The sequence below is a fragment of the Gymnodraco acuticeps genome, unplaced genomic scaffold, assembly GCF_902827175.1.
Source record: "Gymnodraco acuticeps unplaced genomic scaffold, fGymAcu1.1, whole genome shotgun sequence".
NCBI classification, from domain to species: domain Eukaryota; kingdom Metazoa; phylum Chordata; class Actinopteri; order Perciformes; family Bathydraconidae; genus Gymnodraco; species Gymnodraco acuticeps.
The window spans coordinates 4,342,818-4,363,044 of record NW_022989985.1 but is presented as its reverse complement, the minus strand read 5'-3'; the positions used below and the strand labels follow the sequence as shown (position 1 = coordinate 4,363,044).

Here is a 20,227-nt window from a genome sequence, read left to right as displayed (position 1 = left end):
GGGACGTAAACTCCGCCTCTGAGAAGTGCAGCACCAGCGGGTAAAGATGTGCCTTTTTACGCACAGATAGTAGGCTGATTTAGTAACTGTTTTAATGTGACTGTTGAAACTCAGGTCAGAGTACATGACTACACCTAGATTTCTGGCTTTATCTGTTATTTTGAACATTACAGACTGAAGCTCAGCGCTAACTTTTATACGTTCTGCCTTGGCTCCAAAAACCATTACCTCAGTTTTATCTTTGTTTAATTGGATAAAGTTCTGACACATCCAGTCATTGATTTGTTCAATGCACTTACTCAGTGTTTGAATTGGAGCATAGTCTCCTGGTGAAATTGTTACGTACATTTGTGTGTCATCCGCATAGCTATGGTAACTTATTTTGTTGTTTTTCATTATCTGAGCCAGTGGTAGCATGTAGATGTTAAAGAGAAGAGGCCCAAAGATGGAGCCTTGAGGTACCCCACATGTTATATTTGTCAACTCAGATGTGTATTTACCTATAGAAACAAAGTTGTTTCTGTCCTTTAAGTAGGATTCAAACCAATTTAGAACTGTTTCCGAAAGTCCCACCCAGTTTTCTAGTCGGTCTAGTAATATGTTGTGGTCAACAGTGTCAAACGCAGCACTGAGATCTAATAATACTAACACTGAAGTTCTGCCACTGTCTGTGTTTAAGTGGATGTCATTAAAGACCTGAGAGATATTTTCTTCCCAGTCACTTCCTTTACCTTAGTTGGAGCAATGGCATCTATAACATTTTTAATTTTTGAATTAAAATGATCTACTAGCTCATTTACTGAGATGTTAGCAGGGGCAAGTGTGGAAGAAAAATTCTGAGTAAACATTTCCCTAGTATTTTCAGTTAAATATCGTTTTGTGGTTACCTCTTTTTGAACATTTTTGTGAACATAAATAGAGCTCTCAAAGAAAACACAGGAATGATCAGAGAGTGCAACATCAGTCACCACAACCTTAGAGATATTCAGACCCTTTGAGATAATTAAGTCCAGAGTGTGCCCCTTATTGTGCGTGGGCTCCGTCACATGCTGAGTCAGTCCATAGTTATCAAGAACACAAAACAGTTATTTAGCCCCTCTGTCCTGGGGGTTGTCAACATGGATGTTAAAATCACCAACAATGACTAGACGGTCAAAGTCATTACACACTATAGACAGCAGTTCAGTAAAGTCATCAAAAAAGCTTGCACAGTATTTGGGTGGTCTATAGATATTTAGGAACAGAGCTCGAGAGGAGCATTTCAGTTGAAGGGCCACATATTCAAAAGAAGCAAAGTTCCCATAATATGTCTTCCTGCATTGAATGGAATCATTGAACAAAATAGCAACTCCACCCCCTCTCTTATGCATTCTTTCCTGACTCATAAAACTAAAGTTGGGAGGGGTTGATTCGATAAGAACAGCTGCACTGTTATTTTGTTCAATCCAAGTTTCCGTTAAAAACATAAAATCAAGATTGTGCTCAGTGATAAAATCATTGATTAAAATTGTTTTTCCTGCCAGAGACCTGACATTTAATAAAGTTAGTTTAAGTTTGTTAGATACACTATCAGTAAGATTTTGTGTGACAAGCTGTGGCTGACATGGAATCACTGCTAAATTTGATAAACTCACACAAACTTTTGAGCGCTTCCTGTTTCTAAGCTGATTCACCGCTCTTAATTTATTACCTATCAACACAGATATCGGCAAAGCTACTGGCAGGCAGGGCCCTGGCATGTCCTGGAAAGAGTTGAGAGTGCCATACGCCCTTGAGCCTGGACCCAGCACATATCAGTAAGAGTTTGTTGCATTTTGTACACACACATCCTTATCAGGCTTCGGAGACTGCAGATGCTTTCTTGAAGGGAGGGGAGGTGGTTGACGTAGGCACGGTGATGGAGACGGGGGAGATGGTGCGGGGGTAGAGGACATGCTGCCAGGGGGGGGAGGTGGTTGACGTAGGCACGGTGATGAAGACGGGGGAGATGGTGCGCGTCTCTGTGGTGATTTTGGTGGGCGTCGTTGAGGAGCGGGGGTAAAGGACATGCTGCCAACCCTGCGTATCGCCTTAGTTTGGTCTTTGAACTCCAGGAAGGAATCAGTGCCAACCCTCGGTATCTCCTTTGTGTGTTCAGCGATCTCCAGGAGGGTGAGCGAGGGTGAAAGGGTGAACGGAGAGTAGAGAGAGCTGTGGGGTGAAGGAAGAGTATCCTCAGAGTTGATAGGGGGGGTGAAGGGCGGTGGGGACTCCTCCATTTGTCTCCCATAATCAAGACATTCCTCAGGCGGGTGCAGTGATAGATTTTCAAGGTTTTCTGAGCAATGTGTTGTGTCTTTCTCTTGTTTTGATTCCTCTTGTTGCTTGTCCTTGGCAGAGGGAACAGATTGATGACGTCGGCAGTTGAATACATTAGAGATAAACAATTTCACTCCTGACTTGTTCAGACAAACTTAATTTGCCTTAAAAAGATGTCTGCGGTCCCAGAAAAAGTTAACGTTGTCAATAAAATTGACAGAATGGTCAATACAGACAGTTGAAAGCCAGGTGTTCAGTGCAAACAATCTGCTGAATCTCTCCACTCCTCTTCTGACTGGCGGTAGAGGGCCACTGATGAACACCTCTGCATTTAGAGAGCTGACAGTTTCCAACAGACATTTCAAGTATTTTTTCAGCACTTCTGATTGTTGTTTCACAACATCATTTGTTCCAATGTGCAGTACCACATTCTTCCCAGTCGGATGTTCAGCACCAATATGCAGGATCTTCTCAGCCAAGTCAGAGACCATATCCTTGGGAAAACAGAGTACTTTGGTGTTGTTCTTACTAACAGACCTTTTACATCTCTTACAGCAGAGTAACTCACAATCAGAGTTTCAGGCCCAGTCGTTAGCTTTCCCTCTAGCCTTTTACTTTTAGAGTAGCTATTGGTCCTTACCCTGCTGTGTGAAGAGGACAGGTTATCCAGGTCATCAGAAAGAGATCTCCGGTTCTCGGTCAGCGGAGCGTATCTGTTCTGGATTGGCACACTCGGTGGTTTAGGAGGATTGTTTGTAGTTCTCCCTTTAGCAGCTGTCCACGGCTGTTTCCTAGTAGGAACAGGGGTTGAAGCGGCGCTCTTCCTGGGTGATAACAATGCAGGCCAGCCGGTCGCATCACAGATTTCAGAGCGCTGGGCTCTGCCTGTTGTTCGTTCTCCCAAATCCCATGGAAATGATTTACTCTTCGGCCTTGCACCCAGAGAGTTCGAGGGAGGACTACCACTTGTAGATTTATTACCCGGTACACAGCCCTCCTGTTCCTTGGAATCCTTGTAGCTGCTAACTAGCTTTGAGTTAGCATTCTTTTGCAACACTGGTAAAGTGGTGTCATTCCAACCTAGTCCATAGTATGAAGCTGCAAGGCCGCAGCTTCATACTATTGCACATGGCTCTAAACACCTCAATAGGCACACATTGTAGACACTAATTAGAAGAACACAGACTAAAACAGCAATGTACAGACAAATCAGATGATTAAACATGATCGTAAAATATATTTTATATATATATATTTTTTGTAATCATTATTTGTAATACTTTCTGCTGACACTAATGACCAGTCGCCACTGAGTAGCTGTTATATACCTGTTGCTGCAGGTGTTACAAAAGCTTGTCTCACTGGGTTATCTGGTACATTGCTGATAAGGGAAGGCATCATTAAAACAATCAGAACAATTGAAACAACTTAAAAACTCATTTATGAGAATATATCACACATGTAAAAGCCTTTTTGCAATGGTAGAAAAAAGTATTAAGATGTTTACTTGAGTAAAAGTACTAATACAGTGTAGAACTACCCGGTTACTAGTAACAAATACTATAGCCTATTCAAATATTGATGCATTAGTTAGTTCATAACATGTGGCAAAGGAGGTGATTTAAATGACATTATAAATGGATGGATTAAATGATAATATATTGTAATCTATTTACAAATTGATATTATTGATAGACAATAAATAAATTCAAGTTACTAAAGCTTCAAAATGACAAGGTGGCTAAAAAGAAGCATTCAGGTATTTGAGTATGCACTATTTTGCAGCTTTGGCGCTAACCACTCACTGTAAAGTCTGGGGTTATCTTTTGGTTTTCACTTTGCTTTATTTTGTCTTTTGAGTTTCTATTAGTAGGCCTATTACACCTAAAGCCTGCCACCTGAGTTACCCCACAGTAGGGCCATAACCAACATGATCTCACCAGAATGCGTGACTCCACCACGACTCCTTAACACCACATTGCGTGGTGGAGTCACTAACTTTGTTACATTTACGTGTCGGCACCACGCAAACAACCCCAATGTAAAGTGAATGAGGCTCCTTTGTCCAACCTGATCTCACCAGAATGCATGACACACAATGCACTGTTTTTTGAGAACAAAAATTGGTAACTAATGCACCATAATAGGCCTACATTCTGACGAAAAATACAAATGATTATGAATACAAATAAAATAAAAGAAGCCTCCCGTGAGTTACTACAAGCTATAAAGTAGATTTTAAAAACGTTTTATAGAATACAAAGCTCACTGCAGGACGTTGTAGAAATGCGTGTGTGCACCACGACCAAGGTAATTCACTTTACATTGGGGTTGTTTCCGTGGTGCAAAGTTAGTGACTCCACCACGCAATGTGGTGTTAAGGAGTCGTGGTGGAGTCACGCAATCTGGTGAGATCAGGTTGGTCATAACAGGTTCAGAGTGTGAGGTGACACCTCCTCAGGGCATGACTCAGCAGTTCTCTCCCCTCCTCTCGGGCTGCATGCGGGTGGAGGGTGGAGCCAGGCCCTGTGAACACCCCTTTCTGATGGACCAACTAGGCTCCAAATTTGGAAAAAACCAGTTGTAACATCTGAGAGGGGTTAGGCTAACATGTAAAGGTGAAATTAGACTTGAATGCTCCCAGTGGAGGTCCTGAATCACATCAGTTATGGCGAGGTCAAAAGCTAAAGTGTACACTTGCTGTGCAGTGGTGATGCTGTGCGTGGTGGCTGTTATTGTGTGTATTGCTGTACTTGTTAGGCACGATTGTCCAGATGGTACTTTCTCCATCGCTGCAGTGGCCGCAGACTCGGCAACATGTTCAAAGATTGCACGGTGAGTAGCCTTTTACACTTCTGTTATGGCTAAAGTTATTATGAAGAGCTGCATAATTCATATAACCACGTAAACTCTCTGTAACACGGGCAATGCATGTAACAAAAAGGAAATACTTTGGCTTTACTTGTGATGCGTGACATTTTTCAGGGACATGCTTCAGGGAGGGGGCTCAGCGGTAGATGGCGCCATTGCTGCGCTGCTGTGCACCTCCATCATCAACCCGCAGAGCATGGGGCTCGGAGGGGGGTCCATATTCACAGTGATGGACAGCTCTGGTAACAGCCTCATCCATTCATACAGCAAAAAATAATGAGTGTCCTACGCTGGGGACAAAGTGTATTGATAATAACTCTTCTTTTCTTTTTAAAGGCAAAGTGAAAATCATCAACTCCAGAGAGACTGTCCCGGGGAAGTTTAAACCTGACCTGCTGGAGACATGTCACACGACCATCCAGAAGATTTCAGGTACTGCTATGGCTTAGACAAAGTACTCAGATAAAGTAGTAATACAACATTGTAAAAATACTCCATTACGAATTTACGAGTGAAAATTCATTAAGTAAAAAAGTATTGCCATCAGAATGTAATTAACCTAAACCAGTGGTTCTCAAAGTGGGGGGCGCGCACCCCCTGGGGGGCGCAGAGGCATGCCAGGGGGGGCGCGAGAGACCAGGAGGAAAAATGGTTATAAGAAAAAAAAAAGCTAAAAAAAAAAAAATCATAATTTGAAAAATTATTGATTCGAAAATAATATGATGCAGTACTATTACGTCTGGGTCTCTGTGTTTCATTAACGCTTGGCTCTGTGTGTGTGTGTGTGTGTGTGTGTGTGTGTGTGTGTGTGTGGTGTGTGTGTGTGTGTGTGTGTGTGTGGTGTGTGTGTGTGTGTGTGTGTGTGTGGTGTGTGTGTGTGTGTGTGTGTGTGTGTGTGTGTGTGTGTGTGTGTGTGTGGTGTGTGTGTGTGTGTGTGTGTGTGTGTGTGTGTGTGTGTGTGTGTGTGTGTGTGTGTGTGTGTGTGTGTGTGTGTGTGTGTGTGGTGTGTGTGTGTGTGTGTGTGTGTGTGTGTGTGTGTGTGTGTGTGACGAGCCATTTTGTGTGCGCGAGAGAGAGAGCACACCGGTACCGGAGATCGTTGTTGTTAGCTTCTGGTGCTAGCGAGCTACGCTAACAGATATAAGGCGTTTTTTCAACAACAAGGTGGAGGAGAGTCCTCTCCTGTCAGACTGAGAGACTCAGTGAGCTAAAGGACTCTCTCAGTGTTATCTCAGTGGGTCTCAAATTAATGTAAACAATTATTTCCGAGGCACATGTTTAGATCATTATAGTTATACAAAAATAAGAGAATAAATGAAAAACAGGTATGAAATACTATATGACAGTAACAAAAGAATAAAGTTTAAAAGGGTGATTTGTAAAATATCCATAAAGAAAAAGTAAATCTGTTAACAGTTCTGTTTCATATGGGTGTTGAGAGATGTATCCATAGATCTCTTCATTTTGCTCTCAAAGTGCACCAGATTGATGCTTTCAACTTCAATATTTAAAAATAAATCTTCCCGGGGGAGCTGACCCCCGGACCCCCCTATGTGAGGTCCACACACCACCTGTAAAAATAGCACTTTACCCCTGCTTACACCTATATGCAGCCGTGAGCTGAATATCGAGCCTTCATTGTAACAGTCGCGGGTACATTGTGTATTTGCGTGGGGAGTGTTGCAGTAGAACATTCCACTGTAGCGCCCGGTACATTAATGGGAAACCCTAAATGTTTGAGCACCCTCTATGAAACGTCAAGCTACCCCACAGCACCCCCAAAATAAATCTCTGGCGCCGCCACTGAGCCTGACTATTTGTGTTGGGGGGGCCCGACTTTTTTTTTCCTCCAAAGGGGGGGCCTGACAGAAAAAGTTTGAGAACCACTGACCTAAACTAAGCATTCATTGTGCACAACAGCCCATTTCCAAATGAGATTTAATAGCATGTTATATTTTAACTATAATAAATGATGCATTCATTTGTTTTTCACTTTTATATTGCAGCTTAATACACTGCAGTGTGGTTTGTGAATTGTGGATTACCTTATAATAATAATACATGATTCATAATTTGTTGATTATATTTTGTATTTTTAATCCGATTCTGAAACAATATAGTAACTAAAGCTGTCAGATAAATGTAGTAGAGTAGAAGTATAGAGTAGCAGGAAATCTAAATACTCAATTATAAATCTGCCACTTCCTGTTACATTCCATTAGTGATTTTCTATTCCTGGTTCTTGCATTAGGAGCATTACCTGTTTTTCTCGCTCTGACTGTAGTTCCAGGTATTTGTTTACCAGGCTTTGCATTATCATGCTACAGGAAGCACGAATAACAATTATTATTCTCTGTGAATGTTCTGCAGTATAATGGTTCACATCTGGAGAAAAGCATTCACCGCATAAGGACTTGAAGGTGAAATATTTGTGTCAAGTTTAGGACTGAAGTGCTGTCAGACCTTTCTTGGACATGCATCGTAGTTTCTTCTTTGTCATGCTTGCTTCCCTAACAGTATACTGTGATTGTATACACACTGGGGGCCAGCAGTCCCCTTATAGGATCTGAACAGCCAGGACCACACACAAAGTGGAACAGGAGTCTCAAACTAGCTATTAATCTTGTTGCGACATGCAACCTGTGAGGCTATTTAAGTAGACCTGAAATACTTCTGTAACTGATATACCGAAAACAATATCACAGAAAAAGAAAAAATGTGTTCAGTCGAATCAAATGGGAAGAGCAAAGCAAAAAAATGAATGTAAAATGTCAAAAGATAAAACTATGGAAGAGTTCACAAATACATTTCTGTTAGTAATTTAAAATGAATATTTGATTGCTTTTGTTCCATTCCTATAAGAGGAGGAACAAGTTATCAGATTATTGAGTTCAGTAAATATAAGAATCAACTTTATTGACCAATAAAAGGTAAGATATAGTTATTTGTTTCAAATGTGTACTAAAATAAAGTTAAAGAAAGATACATATAAAATAGAAGACATCAAAAGATGCTATAAATATAACCTTTTCAGTAAGATATTGGATATTATAATCATCGTATTAAATGGAACCATGTGAGAAGTTTAGAGGGGTAATCTGTCTTTGTGGAAAGAATAACAACATAAAGAACTACTGCAACTGTTCTCAGCTATTTTGTAATCTATAGGGTGGGAGTCCACTTTATGGGCATATGATGTATCTATATCTAATACAAAACATAAATCTGTAACATTCATAGTTACTTTTTTATTCAAATTCATCAAAAAAAAACAATTGTAATGTGAACATTCTTTTAGATTAATGTATCGTAGTAAAATGTAGAATATTTCCAGGAAAAATGTGTTGAAGAAGAAGTCATTAATGGCACAAATTGGAAAAAGAAACTTAGTCGTAAATAGTGGGGCAGCATATTACAATTGGGAAGAAGCCTCAGAAGTATTTACCAGCCTTTTATAATAAAGGATATTGAGAAACAAATCTCACAAGTGCATTCACAATGAAAAAAAGTCTCCTTAATAATATACAATTTAATCCAATTCAATTGTATTAATAATCAAATGTATTTTCAATAATAAGGACATGTGTATGAAGGGGTTTTGATTAAAAAAAAATAAAGAGTGCAGGTTGCCCTGTGCAATATCACTTTCTATCAGAAAAGTTGAGACAGCAAGAAAGTCTCAAAAGGGAATCCAGAGTTTTTTGGCTGATAATATCTGCTGAAATGTTGATTAAGAATAGTGGGCGTGTAATTCCCCTCTGCCCTTAAGCCCTGGAGAAAGGGCGTTCCCACTCTCTCACTGGACGAGAGAGTAAATGCACAAATTGTACTCAAATGTTAATGAAGAGCCGGTCTCCACACCCTTAGGTGATCTGACTAACCCGCCAATCAAAAAGGGAAATGCATCCATCAAAAAAAAATTCAGAACGTGATTAAATCAGTCTATCCATCTTTCCATCCACACAGGTAGCGCATGGATCGGAGTCCCAGGGGAAATTCGGGGATATGAGCAGGCACACAAGCTTTATGGGAAGTTGCCATGGGCCTCTCTCTTCCAGCCAACCATCAAACTGGCCAGAGAAGGTTTTCCTATTCCTGCGATCCAAGCTCGATACATCCCCTACACCGATACCGACAAGACAGAGCCACTAAGGTACAAAAACACCCCCTGAAAATGACCCACAAATATGATTTGCAAAAACATTTGTATTTAAATGTATGCTTTCTCTCGTGGTATTTGCCAGAAAGTTGTTCTCAGATAAGGACGGAAAATTGCTGAAGGCTGGTGATATGATGAAACGTGAGAAACTGGCCGACACTTTAGAGATGATTGCAAACAAGGGAGCAGACGCCTTCTACAACGGAAAAACAGCTGAGGATTTAATCCGTGACATACAGGAGGCAGGTATTGTCAAACAGATTTCATCATAATTTTTCAACAATTTTCCCTCGCAGTGATCCATTTACAAATTAATGGGACTGTTAACCACTGCAGAGATCCCTCATAATCTCCAGTTTTAGTCGCTGTATCCATTACAATTCTTAATTATGTGGAGCTAAGATGCATTTTCAGTCAGTTCTGCTGAGTACCACCATTTCTTTCTGTGTTTTGCTCAGGAGGAACACTCACGGTGCAGGACTTGGCGTCGTATAGAGCTACAGTGACTGATGCGTGGGCGATTACTCTGGGAGAGTACCAGATGTACTTCCCTCCGCCCCCTGCAGGAGGCATTATCCTCAGCCTCATCCTGAACATCATGAAAGGTTCCTCCTGCACACACACTGCAGACTTGCTATGCATCCCCACTTTGAAATCACATACAAACTTAGTTCATGTGTTGAGAAGAGAAATGAATGCCTTGATTGGTTGTTGCATGTCTAACCTACATGATTGCAGGAATGAGATTGTGCAATGCCAAAAGATCTAGATACCAGACTTTATGTGTGGGAAACCTAAATAATGTATTTTATTTATAGAATACAACTTGAGTCCGGCAACTCTGAAACATAAGGAAGAAAAGACACTGGCGTATCATCGTATTATCGAAGCTTTTAAGTTTGCCAATGGATTAAAGAAACACATCCGTGATCCAGGGTTCAGCTCAGAAAAAGTAAGTTATTTAAAAGAAAAAGTGAAGTCTCTCATGGTTTATCCCCAGAGGTAGAAAGAGTATTTAGATTGTTTGCTTTAGTAAAAGTTCAAAAGCATTGTTTGGTAAATGTTCTTCAAATACAAATGTTATTGTTTTATAGAATAGCTGGTGGATATGGTTTTAAGTTATTTATTCATTGTTAAAGGGTTTCATTTATAACCAGGGGTGCACATAACTTTTTTGCCCTGGTTCTCAAAGGAACACCTGGAGATGTTGCTTGGTGCTCATCCTTAAAACGAAATAAATAAACCGGTCTTTATTTGTCAGACACACGGCACAGAACACACAGAGGTGAACACAGAACACACAGAGGTGAACACAGAACACACAGAGGTGAACACAGAACACACATGCAGAGGTGAACACAGAACACACATGCAGAGGCAAACACAAGACAACATTAGCACGACCAGTAATCCTACAAGCTGTCATCACTACCCTCCTGACTGTTCTCCTCACTGTCTTCCTCTCTGTCAGACATGGTAGCTGATGATGTAGGCCTACTACTTTCTCTCTGGTTGAGTCTGCGATTAGCTGCTTACAAGTCAACAGCTGGTTTTGGGTCGAAAGTCCACTTTTAAAAGGATATGTTTGGTTAATGTCCTATAGTATACATTGGAATGATTTCAAACCTGTTTATCCCAATAATTATAAAGGAGTGCCTTGAAAATATGTGTTTACATAAATTGTGACCAAACCGTTTGAACTTAGACTAAAGTGAACTATCTAAACACTCAGAGTCCTTTACCTCACTGAGCTGTAGTTATCAGTCTCTCGGTCTGACTGGAGAGGACTCTCCCTCCACATCATTGTAGAAACATCTTCTTCTTATATCCGCAGCTAGCACCAGATTCTAATAACAACAGCGCCGCTACCGGTGCACCCTCCCTCTCTCCCTCGCTCACTCGCACTTTGGCTGTGAGCTGCGGGTGCCAGATAAGCCAACATCCCCCATTTTCATCACTTACAGCGCCCATCGTACAGGGCAAATGAAACGTGTAACCGGGGTGAAAAGGGTGTTACATTTACTTAATTATGAATGTTGTTACATCAAGGCCGAAAATTAGGATGAGCACCAACGGTCAAAAATGTTTGTTTCCCTCCCAGAACTACCAGCGCAGCACCTTCCCAGATCTGGCGCCCTAGGCGAAAATCAACGCTAGTGCGGCGGGCCGGCCCTGAGTTCATATGCAACTCGCAAATATCTTTCTCGCTCTCTCTCTTCTATCTCCTCTCTTTTCCCTTCTCTCTCCCTCTCTCTCAATGTTGGTACGCAAATGCGCCTTTTTTCAAATGACCCGGTGCTCTTTTTTTGGCCGAGGTGCGCATGCGCACCTGCGCACCAGTTATGTGCAGCCCTGTTTATAACTAATGCATGACATTTTATTTGTCGATTCTATGTCTATGTAGTAAAAAACTGTACAGGTGTCGGATATATGTAGTGGAGTAAAAAGTCTGAAATGTAGTGCAGTTTGACTGTTAAAGTCAGGAGAGGTTTTGGGACAAGTGTTGACCCCTGCTTGGTCAGAAAAATAAAAAGGTTGCTCGAGGTTAAACCAAAAACATCCAAACTATCTCTGGTTAGTTGGTCTATCCATCTGTAGCAACTTGAAATAACGGGCACATTTAGAGACTTAATTGTAGGCTAAGCTAAAGTCTACATGTGTGTACCCCACCATAAAACTGCAACTATTGACATCAACATTTCTTCATTTTAATATAGGCATACTTATTCTAAAGAAAAGGTAAAATGTTTGATACAAAAAAAGAGTTTCAGAAGCATGGTTAAAAACAGGGTCCAATTCATTTTGAAACTTAGTTCCTATTACACTTCTTGTTTTCCTTACAAAGAAGAGAGAAGCCTGAAATACAATCAAAACCATAGCTCTGTAATTAGTGTTTTGTCATGTACAAGGTTTTGAATGCTCTCTACTTTTTACAGATAGCCAAGAAATTCACAGAGGACAGCTTCGCCAAGCACATACGGAGCCTGATCAGCAGCGAGGGGACTCATGATGACCAGTATTACAACATCACTCCGTATCTGGACAGCGTGGGCACCACCCATGTGTCGGTGCTGGCGGAGGATGGATCCGCTGTGTCTGTCACCAGCACCATCAACCACATGTCAGTATCTGAAGGCGTTCTGCTTTACAGCAAGAATCAACCATTGAGTATTACTGTTGGTTTGAAAGCAGAGGATTAGGAAGAATTAGGAGATTATTGTAAAAGGAATTTAAAAGTAAATCTCTATTTTCAAAATACTTCAGTCATTGCAGTTCAAAAGCAGAATTAGAGAAACATTCATTTCGTACGGAAGTCCTGAGAAGCAAATGAGAAAAAAATATTGTTGTAAAACATTTTCTAATCCTGATTTTAAATTATTTTATTTTCTGTGTTTTAGATTAAGTGACAAAACAAATGCCAGGATAATCTTTTAAATGTTACTTGTAAAATAACAATGTTTTGCCTGGGAAAAAACACAATTTCCAGGATGATTTTGATCAGTAAAAAGTTCAAGTACACATATTGGGTGTAAGAGTCGGTGAGGGCTGATAATTTATTCCGGGAAATTACTCAGACCTACTAATTGACCTAACCGAAGTTATTGAGTCTATGTAAGTTTACTGCTTGGCTCAGATCCACCAACGTCAGCAATATCTCACCTCTATTAACTCCTGAAGAACCAGGTTCAATTCAATTCAGACAACTCTCTTGAATCTGTTTAAGCGATCCCGAAGGATTTTGATATCAGTAAATGAGGTGTGGCCCTACCTAAGTGTGAGTGTGGCAGGGTGCAATCTTACCTTTGAAGCAGGAGAGGAGAGCGCAGATGTCTTTTAAGTTGTCCCAGTCCAAAAGGTGGGATCAGTTTATTTGAAGAAAAATAGGTCCAAACTAATACAGGGTTTTTACCTTCTCTCTTTACAACATTATAATCATACTAAAACTATCATGCTGTGATCATGTTCTAATATGAAACTTTTATTCACAGTTTTACATTTATTACCATAATTTGTAACTTCAACTGCCCAATTCAGTTGTGATATTTAAAATCTCCCGATAAAATTTAGAGGCATTTCCTCATAAAAAGACCGGTGATAATAAAAAGCACATTCAACTTTTCATTCACCAAATCAATTTACATCAATTCCATACTTTTTTTCCGACACAAACCCATACAAACCCATACCTATCTCCAGCAGGTATTCGGAGGAAGATCCTCCACCTGTGAGGAAGATCCTCACAGGTGGCGGTTACTAATACTCACAAACACACTCCTATCCGACACAGACATCAAAGCTCCAACTCTCCTCGTGTCTCTCTGAGTCCTGACTCTCCATTGCTGCAGAAGTTTCCCTTACGGCGGGTACTAACATCCACAAACACATACCTATCTCCCGCAGGTATTTGGAGGAAGATCCTCACAGGTGGCGGTTACTAATACTCACAAACACACTTCAATTCATTCCACTCATTCAACAAAGTAATTCACTCAGCATTCAACCAAGACATTTGAGATATTTACCAAGTCTGAGAGAACCTTACCGAGAGCTATTAACCCAGCTCTGAGGGACAGAGCTTACCGAGAGAGAGAACATACCAGGGGAAGCCCCCCTCCCTCTCTCGCTCTGTCCCAAAAAGCCAGTGTCTTTATGCTCAACAACAGGATATAAAAACCTAAGACACCTCCTCCACACCCATATTTGTGGAAACCTGGGCATGGCCTCTGATGTACAGGACTGGACATAACCAGACATATTATATTGGCTATGGCATAAGACACCTTTCCATGTTTGTGTAAAAAGGACATGGCTATGACATAACAACCACCTTTAACCACCACCTTTTTGAGGCCTCAATGTATTTCTCCTTAAGTCCGGAGCCCCCCTCCCTGTGTACCGCTGTGAGAGGAGAGGGAAGAAACTGAAACAGTGACACCCATAAATCATTATAGGCCTTACACTCAATTTAACAAATCACTTGTGTTTTGTTTATACTGTAAATATAGAAAAACCTAAAATATGAAGCATTTTCATTGTGGGTTATACAAGAATATAATTGATTATATTTGATTATAACTAACTTTCGTTTTAAGTATTCAACAAACTATGAAGATCTCAATATGTGTTAGCAAGTTTATGTAACAATAATGGGTAACACTTTACAAATGAGGTTGTAAACACTTTATTAGTCATTAAGAACCATTTATAAACCAGTTCTAACATAGTTTTCATTCATCAACACAGGCTCACTATTTGGCAAGATGACTAAGCCTTGTATTGGCTACTTAGCGAGAATCAACTCAGTGAGCAACAGATACCAAGGATGCTGGCTGATGAAGAAGACGAAGTAAGCAGCCAATATAAGGCTTAGTCATCTTGCCAAATAGTGAGCCCACATTTATCTGTACTGCTAAGTTTTATATTGGCTACCTAGCTTACTTCGTCTTCTTCATCAGCCAGCATCCTTGGTATCTGTTGTTCACTAAGTTGATTCCCCCCCCCATCCATCTTGATGTTTCTTGGCATCTCTTTATGACCATTTATTTATGAATTACTAACATTTATAGTTGCCAAAAGGGAGCCTTATTGTAAAGTGTTACGTTCCCTCCTAATCTAGGGGTACGAAGGGAAGTAACAAAGCACAGAAATGACCAGGCACGAGAAAAAAGAGCGGAAACTGATCTTCTGAAGCCACAAAGGGAGGTTTAATTACCAATGATGGACAAGTAGAAAACGGGCTCACCAGCCAACTTGCAAAGCAAATTACACAGAGACATAGACACCATGCAGCCAGAGGAGAAGGGGAGCTTGACTGTCCTTTATGGAGGCCCTGATTGGTGATTGGGAGCACCTGGAGGAGAAGCTGCACCTGGAGGGAGAGGCTGCACCTGAAGTTAACACCCTGAAGACAATATATAGAGAGAAAGACACACACACACACACACACACACACACACACACACACACACACACACACACACACACACACACACACACACACCAGCACCCACTACGGCACGTAACAGGTTACACACAACACATTCAGTTACTACCATTTATAATAAGGCTTAGCACTACAGATAAATGCACCTGGAGGGAGAGGCTGCACCTGAAGTTAACACCCTGAAGACAATATATAGAGAGAGAGAAAGACACACACACACACACATACACACACACGCACACACACACACACACACACCAGCACCCACTACGGCACGTAACAGGTTACACACAACACATTCAGTTACTACCATTTATAATAAGGCTTAGCACTACAGATAAATGCACCTGGAGGGAGAGGCTGCACCTGAAGTTAACACCCTGAAGACAATATATAGAGAGATAGAAAGACACACACACACACACACACACACACAAACACACCAGCACCCACTACGACACGTAACAGGTTACACACAACACATTCCCATGTATTAATGAGTTACTACCATTTATAATAAGGCTTAGCACTACAGATAAATGTGGGCTCACTATTTGGCAAGCAACCGGTCACAGTTGCCCTGTTTATCTCATGTCTTATAAAAGCTTATTAATGATTTATAAAGTGTTCACAACCTAATTAATAAATGAATTACAAACTATGTGTAAACCCTTTATAAGGGTAGTCTTATTGTAATGATAATGTCATGTCAACACATGGAAGAAGGCATGAATGCTTTTAGTCCTGGGTAATGGTGCACTTCAGCCTCTTTTGGCAGAAATTACTATTAAAACACCTACAAATATTTTGGAAAAAAAGAGAATTTCCCATTCCAAAACTTCTCCCCCACCTGTTTTCAGTTAAAACAGTTGGAAAAATGATGACCACAGTTAATATTTTTTGCTCATTGGCCTCTGAGATCTTCCATAATTGTTAGAAGAGCATATGTCTAACAAGTTCCCAATGTTTTTTTCACCACAGATTTGGCTCCAAGGTCTATTCTCCGAGAACCGGAATCATTTTAAACAACGAGCTGACGGACTTCTGTGGAAAAACAAATAAGATATTTCCTGGTAAACAGATAAGCATGACACATTTCCTGTTTCCAGTTAATGATTGTTAAATGCAAAACATACTTCTTTTGGCCTCTGTGAGGACATGTCTTACAGGAAAAAGATTGCACCCAATACATTTTTGTTTGGGTTAACAAAATATGGAACTAGGGAAAAATAGACAGTTTAGTTTCTCAATGCCCATTCGTGATCCACATCATTCAAAGACTCTGATTGCATTTATAATAATTTCCTTCTCGTTCCTCTCACATTGATGAGTCTGAATTGAAGGTGTGTGTCCTGTCAGTCAAGGCTTTTGTTGTGTTGTCAGGGGAGCAGCCTCCATCCTCCATGGCCCCCGCTGTGCTGAAGTCTGCGTCCAGGACGCTGGTGATTGGATCGACAGGCGGGAGCATGATCACCACTGGGATGGCCTCGGTACAATCACACTAAGTGCTATTAAGATAAATGGCTGCACACTAATGCCCCTCACTGTTATCACAGCAAGTGCTGTCTTCGGGAGTGTCTTTCCAATGCTTGTAATCCATTCTGTGCTCATCAATTTCCCATCTGGCAGATTGCAAAGTATTGTTCTGCTTTTTCTTCCAGACACTCATGAACTACCTCTGGTTTGGGAAGAGCCTAAAGGAGGCGATTGCTGCTCCGGTTTTTTTTATCAACTCTTTCAATTCAGTAAAGTTTGAACCCCACTTTGATCAGGTAATACATTCTATACATTTTAACTAAGTTTTGGATTTGTTAGTTAACTCACACCTTCATTAAAAATCCTACTCGATAGAAGATCAAGTGTTACATAATGATGTCATCATGTTAGGAGGTAAACAAAGGAGTCCAATGGACGCGTTTCAGGCAGGGGTGGAGTGTGTGGGGGAGGAAACTTTGGGATTTTTACCTCTACAGACCATTTACATGCACCAAAACCTATATAACAGATAGGGAAACCCCCCAAAAGAATAATAGGGCCCAATACAAATGTACTTAAAGTATTTAAAGTAAAAGTAGACATCTCATTTTGCAGAATGGCCCACTTCAGTATCATTTATATAATATCAGTGAACTATAATTAATAATACATTAATCAGATCAGAATCTGAAATTCTTTATTATTCCCACAGTGGGGAAATTAACGGTGTATTTCAATATTGCAGCTAATAAAGATGGATATAAGTTATAACTGTGCTATATAAACGGCTGATTACCTTTAAAAATGCATCATAATTTATTTATACATTTATATTTTATAATTCTAGTTATCTGAATCATAAAAATAAACAAATATTGTTGTGTAAAAAGAATAATATTAAAAAAAAGTTGAGTGGAATTTTAAAAGCATAAAATAGAAATAATAAAGTAAAGTGCTTCCTTGAGCACAGCACTTGAGTACTTGGTTGCATCATACTGTAGTCCCCTCTCCTATTCCCCTTTCAGGAAGTAATCGAGGCTCTGAAGGCTCTGGGACAAAATCCGAACGATGGGAATATTTTCTACAACGTGGTGAATGCTGTGGAGAAGAAAGATGGCTGCATCTGCGCCGTGTCTGACGCCAGGAAGATGGGCGAGGCCGCCGGCTACTGAGACCAGGAGGTTAGGCAGGAGGGCCTGAAGGTCACGGAGCCCTTCTGCAACACAGATGGTGTTAAATCATCGAACATGTCACAGAATACCAGGCCTCTGCAGATGAACGTGGTGTGTGAACATAACTGACTGTAACGATGACATGATGGATTTGACCGTCATCGAAGAAACAACCGTGACTGAATGTGACCTCTTGTGAATCAGCTTATTCGTACACATCGTCCCACTTATGTCATTAGTTGTGTCTTTCTACTGTAAACATATTTGCATTCCATTTTTAAACATCTTGCAAATTACATTCATGTCAGAGATACAAAATACTTTTCCAGACCACATTTTATTGAATATACAGCAAATTAAATACAGTTATAGGTATGATAATGAAGTAAAGCTTTTTCCCACCCATGTTTTATATTCTATTATAACTTTTATGTTTTAAAACACTGAGGAACTTCCCGAAAGCTGATTATTTAGATGCAAATTTCCTGCAAGATATCAGTTATCCATACCTCGATGAGCAATTTCACAAATAAGCTAAAACCTTTTAGATTTATTCTTAAAAACGTTTTATGTGTGGGTGATATAATCTCTCGCAATTCTTGAGTTTGACACGATAATAGCTGAAGAGGTGCAATGAATGAACTTAATAAAGGTGTCGCAAAGAGAATGTATACATTAAAAGGTATGTACAAATATTTAGTTTTTGGTGTTGCATTTATATGGTAATAAATCAAAGGAAAATAACTTGTGAATCAAAACAACCAATAGAACACCAAAATGGCCCTCATCTGGCTTTTAACCCTGAGGTCACTGCTTTTTAAATTTGTCGATGCACCGCTCCGTGCCATAATGTATTCTGAGAAACCTGTGTGACTGCTCTGTGCTGGTTTTATTACATTATGTTGTGCCTGAGTATGCAGCAGCTGGAGCAAGATAATCATTGATTGATTGATTGAATCAGATCAAATAGTGACTAACAAGAGAACCATTTCCAGGGGGAAAGTTTGTGAAGATATATAAATATTAAACCTCTGTGTAGCGGCCAAAATCATAGTTAAAAGTATGATTGCTGCTGAGGCACCAGATAGCGAATCTTACTCAGGGAATGATCCAAGTCCAGACAAGATCGTCAGTTCTGTGCATTTTATTTCCATGATCCAATATCCCAAAGGTACAATGAAAAGGTGTACTTTCCTTAAGCCTTTCCTATGGCTTTCTTTCTTGCTTGCTTGAATAACCCTGGTAGAAAACGATATGCTTACTAGTGCTCTGGCTCTCACCACTACCTGTCTCCAATATATACAATTACAACAGGTGCCCTAATCACCCAGTGCCCAAAGATGCCTTCAAAATAAAAGCATAAAAGTACTTTAACTAACTACAATAACATCACTAAATAATAGAACATTTACTATACACAAAAACAACAAGAAAACGAATAAATAATATATAGCTCCAACACTCTGTACAAAGGCACGAATGCCTTCAATTCACACATTAAAGGGAAATAAATATATTTCAGTTTTTTTATTTCCTTCAACATCTCGGGAACATATCAACCCTGAAGGAGAAGGTCAGATGTGATCCGGGTTATTTTTAAGGGTGTGCTTTGTGCCCTCTCACATGGTATTTGGACCTCAGGGGGTGTGACAGTCACACTGTGCTCTGACCTTATAGGAGCCACCTGTAGCAAATGTCACATTACCATGACTGACAGCAGAAACAAAAGGTAGCCAGGAGAGCATTATGGGTAGATGACCGCACTGCCTTTCCCTGGAACAGAGGCAGCCCTTTTGTTGACAACACACAGTGGTGGAGAAAGTATTCAGAAATGGCCCTTAAAGATTAGCAGTACATATACTCTGTAACAAGTAAAAGTATTTTAGCAAAAGCATTAGGATCAAAATGTACCAAAACTAAAAGTAGTCGTTTTGCAGAATGGCCTATATTACAGAACCATGTATTACATGATTCTGTTATAAGTGATGCATTAATGTGTTCATCACCTTATGTTTAAATTGGTAAAGATAGGGTTTATTTGAATATATATATATATATATATATATATATATACTGCCTGGTATATTAACCTTTAATTATAGATAATAATGTATTATTTGATGTGCATGTTTTATTAATATTCCAAATCTGCAAAGTATCTGGTAACTAAAGCTATCAAATTAGAGCTACACTACACCCGTTTCCTCCACAATGAAGTGCAGTAGAAGTATAAAATAAAAAAGTGAACATTCTCTATTACAAATACCTCAAATGTTTACTAAAGTATAGTACTTGAAGTGTACTTAA

The 20,227-nt window shown here is 40.0% G+C and overlaps 1 protein-coding gene across 1 annotated transcript; it reads left to right on the top strand.

Annotated features, from left to right (window-relative positions):
- The first annotated feature begins 4,833 nt into the window (after positions 1-4,833).
- On the top strand, positions 4,834-18,615 carry ggt5a (gamma-glutamyltransferase 5a). The gene is made up of 12 exons (XM_034212416.1): positions 4,834-5,133; positions 5,284-5,411; positions 5,506-5,601; positions 9,136-9,322; positions 9,414-9,574; positions 9,787-9,933; positions 10,147-10,280; positions 12,265-12,449; positions 16,254-16,345; positions 16,656-16,762; positions 16,934-17,044; positions 17,774-18,615. The coding sequence occupies exons 1-12, from the start codon at positions 4,967-4,969 to the stop codon at positions 17,918-17,920; spliced, it is 1,662 nt and encodes a 553-aa protein (XP_034068307.1). The 5' UTR covers positions 4,834-4,966; the 3' UTR covers positions 17,921-18,615.
- Positions 18,616-20,227: the final 1,612 nt, after the last annotated feature.